Below are 9,649 nucleotides of genomic sequence, written 5' to 3' on the forward strand. Positions count from 1 at the left end.
AGTGGCTAAATAAACTGAGAACTACATACTCGAATGATGTTCAAAACTGAATTGCCAAGATTTGGAGAACTAATTTCAGTTAACAACAAAACAGCCACTGGAAGACTCAATCTTTTGCCACTGATTCACATACAGATTACAGTAAGATCTACCTCACAATAAGAATAGGCTCATTTATGTAGCAAAGTTCAGAGAAGTTTCATAGATAATTTACTACTCAAGATCGTATTTGTCCAGGTTGTACTGGACAATATCAATTACCTAGAACCCGGAAGTTAAAAAAAAAAAAGACTATATAAAAGCCAGAATAGATGATACAAAGTCCATACAATAAAGCTCATTCCCTTCATTCAGAAGAAAGTCCATCAAACCTTCACTTAGAAATTTCTTTTTAAGGTCAGACAAGCTTTTTATCTGGTTACTTATACCTCCTCAGATCAAGTTCAATAAGCTAGAAGAAGGAATAAATGGCACAATAGGCAGCAACAAGGCACAATAAGCTGCAAGAAGTAAAAAGCGAACAGTAAAAAAAAAAAAAAAACAATAAAGAACAGATATGAAACTAATAAATTATAGTGCATAGTTTTGGGTAATCTGTGGTTACAAGTCAAGTATCAATGACAGATGTTCAGAATGATGTTCAGTATTTTAAAAAAGAAGAAACAAACCTAGATTATGAGGAATTAAAGTTTAAAAAAATACATTTTTGGAATATTTCCAACCAAATCAGTAAATATTTTTTAAAGTCTAAGTGCCTCAAAGGGTAAGTAAGCTTCATTTATCTGGAAAATTCACTGCAAAATTCATTGCCAGATGATAGTAGATAAAGCTTAACATATAAAAGTTTATTTCTTTTTTTTAAGATTTCAGTTACATATTCAGAAAGACACAGAGAGGCAGAGACCTAGGCAGAGGGAGAAGTAGGCTCCCTTTAGGGAGCCCCATGCAGAACTTGATCCTGGAATCCCAGGATCACACTCAGACGCTCAACCACTGAGCCACCCAGGTGTCCCTAAAAGTTTCTTATATTGAGGTGTTTCTTCATATATACATTTCAAGAAACATTAGAAGATCTGAACAAGTTCAATTTCTTATCACCAAGCTTTCAAATTTAATTTCATAAGACCATTTTGTGATCTAGCACAATACTACACAAATTATTAATTTTACCACTTATTTCAATAATGAAAAAACAACCAAAATGACTGCATAGAAAATATGCAAGGGGCACCTCAGTAGCTCAGTCTGTTAAGCATCGACTCTTGGTTTTGGCTCAGGTCATGATCATGTGATCAAGCCCCACATGGGGCTCCATGCTCAGTGTAGAGTCTGCTCAAGTTTCTCTCTCCTTCTCCCTCTGATCCTCCTCCACCCCACATACTCACACTCTCCCTCTCTCTCCATTAAATAAATAAACCATTAAAAAAAAAAAGATTAAAAAAAGAAGAAAATATGCAAAATTTGGGCAGAAAATTCCATAACATCGGGTTGACAATAACATCCATTTAGGTGCCAAGTTTTAGCCTGCCAAACAAACTACTATATCTGTAACTCTCCTCTAAGTGCCAATTTAGTCATCACCAACATGAATATTTTGTTGGCAAAGGCCCGGGATTGTCTACTATATCCTGACTTCTGGCCTTGAAGGATGAATTTAATTTCTTTGGCACAGATTAAATATTTCCATAAGAGAAAGCCCAATTACTGTATAAACCACAATGCACTCATAACAAGGCATTGTAGCCACTCACATAAACATCTTACCTATTTTTTAATTAATTATCCACAAAGCAAGAGAGTCACAATTCAAAACAGATACAAAAATCCATTGCTCTCAAATGTCCTAATGTAAAGGGGGCTGCAGGGGGAGGAGTGAGAATGTCCCTTTTCTCTAGACCTATGATAACACTTCTGCAAAACCTGCTGACCTAGACCACACTCACTTATGTAAAAGGCAACTACTTTTAAAGTCAGTGCACACTGACTAATTTCTTCACCTTCCCCAGGAGTGCACACCCCAGACCAGGTTAAAAATCCACTAAGTTTCTAATATGTAACCTGTACAAATACTCTGGGCTTATCATAAAATTTTGCAACTAAAGCAACCAAGAGACTTGCATACTTTGTGTAATATGACTCCCAACTGTTAGGAAACTGATCCAGTAACAGTTATAAATCTAGATTTCTAGAGATATAGTCCTGTCCACATTTTTAGATTTCCACAATAAGATACCATCTAATGCCACAATTTAAACTTATTGCTCCAGTCCATGAATCTCAAAAACACAAATATATGCTTTTTACTACTAATGTTAACTTTTACCAACATTTGCTCCTTTACTCTTTCAAAGGCGGCAATGTATACAATTAAAAAGTCCAATTATTCTTTAATAAAATCTGTTAGAATTCACTATCGTACCATCTTTCATTTGTGTTGCCATAGCCTGAAAAGAATTTCTGAAAAGAATTGCTTTGAAAAGCTATTACTAAAAAAGATTTATTTCCTTGTATCAAATTAACAATTCCCTGTTAATACTTAGTACATTACTATGTACTCCCTCAATGACCCAAAGCAGCCGTTCACATATTTCTCATCACTTTGGAAAAACAAGTAGAAAAGGGATAAGGAGAAGCAGCATGTCACTGTATCTTGTCCTGTCCTAACACTTAAGTAAAACCGTCACTTCCTAATAATCACTTAAAAACCTGCATGGATAGTTTTTTCCTGAAAAATTTTCCCAAAAATATACAGCTCTCAAAAGTATGAACCCATGACCCCAACTAAAGAGGTAAAAAAAATAAAAAAAAGTTTTTTTTTTACATTTAAGTCTTCTCATATAATGCGAACTCATTCATCAGAGGTCCTTCTTCCCGCAGGTTTGCCAAGTCACAAGACACACTACTGTTTACAATCCCTCCCATCTGCCCCCTGCCAATATATATCAAACATTCTAGTCACTTGGCTTAAACAAACAGTCTCCCAAATAACACTCTCAAATCCTAATTTAGACCAAAGATACACTCATTCTGATTCATATTCTTAATGGAATTTTTTTTAAATCACTTGACTTTCCAAGGGATAAGTTTTGCCTTTTGATGCAGCCAGAACCTAGGGCCCTCATGCTTTCACACAAGCACTCCATATATGACAGCGTACTTTGTAATTCTACACTTTCAGACATATTTTCAATCTGAGTACTCAGCTTTCAAAGACAATTTCAAACTTTCAATTCATTCCAACACTGTACAGTTCTTTCATTTCGCTGCTATATATACCCTGTTTTTTACGGTTGAGGCCTACTGGTTTTTCCTCTCTGACTGCAGTAGAGAAAGAAATGAAAACAGAACAGATTGACCACTATTCTTTTAGAAAATAACTACTAAATAATTCCCATTTTTCATCACAGACTTCACATAATACATCATATAACATGGTATGTCACAGATGTCTATTGTTCGGGACCTTTGTAGGGCATCGGTACAAAGAGTCTCCAAAATCAAACAGTACTTCAGACAATGTTTGGGGGTGCGGGGGGTGGGGGGGGTGGGAAGCATGATTCACCAAAAACTGCAATGAAGAGTAATGGAATATTTTCAACAGTGGTATGCTAAAACTAGCAGCTTCTTTCAGAGGAGAGTACTGCTAAGCAACCACTGCTGTAACAATAAATCCACCTGCTTCACAGGCTGCAAAAGCCAGGAAGATGGGAGGGAAAAGCGGAGATGGGGGGTCCTCCTTCAGCTTCTCTAGAGGTTAGGAGAGAACAAAGTCACTGCTGCACTGTCACTTGAGGGGAAGGGGAAGGGGGAGGGGGCGGATCATCGTGGAAACCCAGCCCTCGGCCGGAGCAGGCGGGGAGAACTCGGCCAGGCTGCCTGGGATTAGCATTCTCCTTCTCACCCTCTCCCCCCTGGTCGAATCTCCCCTCCTCGCTAACGCGCCGCGGGGCCGGAGTCCCAGATGACCGCCCCCTTCCAGTGTGTCCTCCGTGGGGCGTAGGGGGACCCGGAGAAAAGCACTGAGTCAGGAGGTGGAGACAGAGCGTGGACGCCGATGACCCCTCTGGCCTCCCCCAGAACACTAGCAAGCCCGGGAGGGCCGGGGGCGGGGGCGGGGGCCGGGGCCGGGGCCGGGGCCCGGGGAGGGGGCCGCACAGGTGTGCTCGCCGGGGGGCGGTGGTGGAGGCGCTCTCGGGCAGGCCCGCCAGCTCCCCGGCGCTCCGCGCAGCGCGGCCCGGGCCCCAGCGCAGCCCGGCAGAGCAGCAGGACAGCGCAGCGCGGCCCCGGCGCCCCGCGGCCACCCTCCCCCCAGGGGCGCGCCGGCCCCCGAGCCGGCCCCCCAGCCCCGGGCCCGCAGCGCCCAGCCCGCCGGCCCGCCCGCCCTCCCCGCCGGGCCCCCAGCCCAGCCCGCGGCCTAACTGCTGGCCCCGAGGGTCGCCGTACCTGGGCGGCGGCCTCCAGCTTGCCCTCGAAGGTGAAGTCCAGCAAGTCGGGCTTGAGGCAGAGGCTGTAGTTGATGGGGGAGACGTCGGCAGGCAGCCGCTCGAAGGGCCTCTTCTCCGGCATCGCGGCGAGGCCCAGGCTGTGGAGGCGGCGGCGGCGGCGAGAGGAGCGGCTGAGGAGGAGAAGGAGGAGGGGAGGAGGCGGAGGGCCGAGGAAGAGCAGGCGGCGAGCGAGGGAGGGGGCGGCGGCGGCCAGCCACATCCACCGAGCGCGGGCGACCGCCTGCGGAGAGCGACCGGGGAGCCTGGGGGGGAGGGGGCGGGGGAGAGACCCAGCCGGAGCGCTCGGGGCCGGGAGGGAGGCAGTGCGGGCGGGCAGGCGGGCGGGCGGGCTGCCTACGGGGAAGGGGGCGGAGGGGAGGGCAGGGGAGGAGGGCCCGCAGGGAGGGAAGGAGGCGGTGGCGGCGGCGGCGGCGGCGGCGGCTGCGTGCGCGGCCCCGGCGGCCGGGCGCGCCCCCGCGGGGGGCGCGTGCGCGCCGGGGCAGGGGGCGGGGCCGCGAGGGGGCGGAGCCGCGAGGGCGCGGCCGGCTGGACGCGAGAGTGCGGGGTCGCGGGCGCGTGCTGGGGGCGGGAGGCGGCTCCGGGCGCTGCACCTGTCGGCGCCCCTGGGGAGAGCCCACTAGTGGCCAGCCGGAAGGAGCCCAGAAGGGCTCGGGAAGCGGAGGGACGGCGTGTGAGGACAGCCCTCCTCCACCCCTTGCTCTATGGGGAAGTTGAAGCCTATACAATTGGCTGGTACGGTCAGGGTAAAAACGTTAAACCATCAATTCAGAGCAAAACCCCTAACTGGATTTTTACCTCCAGATCAGAGGAAAGCCCTGACTAGAGGCTCTTTGGCAGTCATTTTTCCTGTTATTTTAAGAAGCAACTTCAGGAGATGATTATGAAAAAATTTGGCAGAAAACCTTTAATAATCCAGGTTACTTAACCAATGCGATCTGGACATCTGAGGGAGTGATTTCAAAAGTTAGGCATATTTTTGTTTCCATGATTTAATGTTCAAAATAAGGTATGTTTCACCCTTTTCCCGTTTTCATCTTTGTTTCTGCTTTTTTAAGCTAAAAGACCCTTTACCGATTGTGGCCTCTTTAAAGTTAAAATTAGGGACGCCTGGGTGGCTCAGTGGTTGAGCATCTGCCTTCTGGTCAGGGCATGTTCCCCGGGGCCTGGGATGGAGAGCCCCCCGCAGGGAGCCTGCTTCTCCCTCTGCCTATGTCTCTGCCTCTCTCTCTCTCTCTGTCTCTCATGAATAAATAAGTAAAATCTTTTTTAAAAATTTAAAAATTAAAAATAAAGTTAAACTTTAACTCTGGTTCTGTCAATTCTGTAGATACCTCACAAGTTGGGGTTAGATATATTTTAATATAAATATATTGTATATACACATGTATATACCTATATATTTTTAAAGTGTCAAGGGCAAAGAGATTTATCCATTATCCCCATATTCCTTTATAAGACCTTCACATGTAGAACCCTTGAATTTCCAAAACTCAATGCTGAATGATACACTGGATGAGCACTGTACAAAGAAACATAATCAAGCCAACTAAGTAACTTTAAATTTTCTAGTAACACATCAAAAAAAAGGAAGGAAACAAGTGAAATTGATGCATCTTATTTAAGACAACATATCCAAAATATCATTGCAACATGTAATCAAATAAAAAATATTGAGATTTTTTCCCCCTACACTGAAGCTCTGAAATCCAGTGTGTAATTTACATTCATAGCACATCTCAATTCTGAGTAGCCACATTTCTGGTGCTCAGTTGCCCTGTGAGACCAGTGGCTGTTGTCTTGGACACTGGGCCTCCCCTCTAGTCCTCTGAATCCTGCATACCTTTTAGGACAAACTGAACGACTGCAGTCCTTTCAAACTAAGATGTGAGATGGAGCCTTTTGTTACATGCAGGCGTCTCTATGACCATTTATTTATAGGTCATAGAAATTATAATAATAATTTTAATAATATGTTAATAATTGAATTAATAATTGAATAGCAATATATTGAGTGTTTACTAAACTTTTTTCATACTTTAATTCATTTAATCCTTTCAACAGCTCACTTAGGTGGGTGCCATTATTCCCATTTTACAGATGAGAAAACAGGCACACATAGATTCAGTGACTTCCCCAAGATCATACAGCGAATAAATAGCAGGACTGGCATCAGGACCCACCCTTTTTTTTTTTCTCTCTCTCTCCTGAAAAATTTGGTACCAACTTCCCTATTTTTCTAACTCTCCAGTTTTGTTTTATTCCAGTCCATCTGGCAAATTTGATTTATAACCATTTAAGGCTTTCCGTGAACTGTCCTTAGACTTGTTTTTCTTAGCTTTTAACATGGATTCTCCAGTTTTAGTAAGCTAACCTGTTTACCATTCGGCCATTACAGTTTGCTCATTCTCTCTTCTCTACCATTGTCATGCATTATTGCTAGAAAGACCCTCTTATCCTCTTTGCCAAACCCATACCCCTGCCTTCAAAACTCAAAAAGCCCTCATTGACTAACTCCACTCAACTCTAACCCCTTTCCTATCAGCTCCCAAGTACTGGCTTTTGATGATTTATTTGTACTTTTTCTGTAACCTTACCTTTAATTTTTTTATATGGACATCTTTTCAAGAAGTACTTGTAATTCCTTTATAACTGTCAGAACTAAGCCCTGAACAAAGTATATCTCAATTGCTACTGACTCAACTAAACCATTGATCAAGAGAGAATATTTTACTCAGTCTGTAGCCTTTATGTACAAGATGTGTGTCCCACAGAGAAATTGTGAACCTGAGACTAGAGGTAACATTTTTAAAATATATATAAAATCACAGAAATGATTTTTTTTAATTTATTTATGATAGAGAGAGAGAGAGAGAGGCAGAGACACAGGCAGAGGGAGAAGCAGGCTCCATGCACCGGGAGCCCGATGTGGGACTCGATCCCGGGTCTTCAGGATCGCACCCTGGGCCAAAGGCAGGTGCCAAACCGCGGCGCCACCCAGGGATCCCCACAGAAATGATTTTTAAAACAGAAAGAAAACCTAGAGGCAGGCCCCTGGGTGGCTCAGTTAGTTAAATGTCTGCCTTTGGCTCAGGTCATGATCCTAGGCTCCTGGGATTGAGTCCCAATCCTGTTCCTCCCTTCTACCTGTGCTTTCTCTAGCTCTTTTACTATCTCTCAAATAAATAAATAAAATCTTTTAAAAAAATGAAAGAAAGAAGAAAGAAAAGAAAGAAAGAAAGAAGAAAGAAAGAAAGAAAGAAAGAAAGAAAGAAAGAAAGAAAGAAAGAAAGAAAGAAAACCCAGGGATAGTCGGCACAGCATGTGACTCTCAGTCTCAGGATTGTGAGTTCAAGCCCTGTGTTGGGTATGTAACCTACCTAAAAAACAAAAACAAAAATAATCACCAAGGCCATAGACTTCATAACAGCAGTAGTTGTCACCCTGTTGAGGAAAAAAAGGGAGAACCTTACTTGGCCCTATTTGTAGTCCCATGACCCAGGAAGTTCCGTTGCAACAGGTCTGGAAGGAGCCCAGATCTACTACCTATACTTTGAAATTGGGTAATGGAAAGTTGGTTGTACATACAGTTCTCATAAAGAAGACTGACTGGCTAACAATCTAATATGCTCCAGGCAGGCTTCTCTGGAATAACTGAAATGAAGAATGAAGGGCTCTTGGAAACTCGTGTTCCAGCTTCAAAACTCGTGTTCTCCAGCTTCAAAAGGAGCTGGAGAAAGGGTACATACCTGGGTGGCTCAGTTGATGAAGGACCCACTCATGATCTCAGGGCCATGAGATTGAGCCCCAAATCAGCTCCAACTCTGCTTGAGATTCTCTCCCTCTGCCCTTCCTCCTGCTCTATCTCTCTCAAATAAATGTTTTTAAAATAAAAAAAAAGAAGCAGTGCAGGGACTGAGTACTGTCTGAAGGTCATTAGCCTTACTTCTAACAGATTTCTAGGTTTCTCTGTTTAACAAAGCCCTTGAAAATCTAAATTAAAATTCCTATGCAAATTGCATACTTCAATAGAAAGAAAGAAAAAAATTAATGAAAGTCATTCTAGGGGCACCTCCCTGGCTCAGTCAGTAGTGCATGAGACTCTTGATCCTAGGGTTGTGAGCTGGAGCCCCACGTTGGGTGTAGAGATTACTTCTATAAATAAATCTTTAAAAAATGAAGTTATTCTGATCTTAGGCACTTTTCTCTTTAGTTTTTAGGTAGTAACTAATCTGAGAGTCCCAATTTTGCTACTCCTCACTTTATCTATGGCCTAGAACAAGTCTTATCATTTCCCTGCCTCAGTTTCCCCATTGGTAAAGCAGTTAAGTGCATGATGCATGCTTTTCTCAAAGAAAAAAAATTATGTTACCTGTAGTTTAGGAATTTCTAAAAGAAGTCTATCATGTTCTTAGTGTCAGAATGGGCTTCATAGCGGGAGTGTTAGATAAAGAGTTGGAGTAAAGGATATGTAGAACAAATGTAAATCATTGAAAGAGATGTTTTAAAGCAAAGAGAATATAAAGGAATTGGGACAGGAAACCAAAAAATTCAGAGAGAAGGGAAACGCATCCTGGCTGTGGCGCATTGAAAAGGGAAGAGAAAGACGCGGAAGAATTTGGGAGACCATTATAAAAGCCACCATATTAGATCAAAACTAAGCATAACTGTTAATATATAGCATCCCTGACTTAGAAATTATGGCCTTCAGTGTCAATTTCAAGCGTGGAAATTATAACTGTAATTTCACTAATATAAGTCTTACCTGCAGAAGATAGTGAGGATGTTCGAAAAACCAGGGATACAAAAAGCTAGAAAGCAATCCATAGGAGGCTGAAGCCATGAGATCCCAGCTTTGATTCTTTGTAACTTAAAATGGCTGTTGGAATGACTGTTGAAAAAGTAGGGAATAGATGGAATGTTGCTACCCATCCTGTATTTTTCATGAAAAGAAAGCAGATTAATTCCATATGCTTTAAAATGTATATTATACTAAAAAAATTTATATATATAAATATTTGTAAGTATATATAAATATATATTTATATTATAATATTTATATATATATACATATGGATACTATATATAACAGATGATGTGCATGTCTGCATATGTATATAAATACAGCTGACCCTTGAACAATGAAT

At 43.0% G+C, this 9,649-nt stretch overlaps 1 protein-coding gene across 2 annotated transcripts in view; it reads right to left on the minus strand.

Moving 5' to 3' along the window:
• The window catches only part of NPEPPS (aminopeptidase puromycin sensitive), a 103,993-nt gene extending 94,598 nt beyond the window's left edge, over positions 1-9,395 (minus strand). The window contains exon 1 of one of the 2 annotated variants that reach the window (XM_077852980.1): positions 9,268-9,395. In XM_077852980.1, the coding sequence (XP_077709106.1) occupies positions 9,268-9,345 (78 nt within the window). In that variant the 5' untranslated portion in view covers positions 9,346-9,395. Of the gene's footprint in view, positions 1-4,443; positions 4,762-9,267 lie in introns of those variants that run through there. The other variant, XM_077852979.1, reaches the window with a different exon arrangement.
• Positions 9,396-9,649: the final 254 nt, after the last annotated feature.

This window comes from Canis aureus, chromosome 16 (assembly GCF_053574225.1).
Source record: "Canis aureus isolate CA01 chromosome 16, VMU_Caureus_v.1.0, whole genome shotgun sequence".
Lineage (NCBI taxonomy): Eukaryota > Metazoa > Chordata > Mammalia > Carnivora > Canidae > Canis > Canis aureus.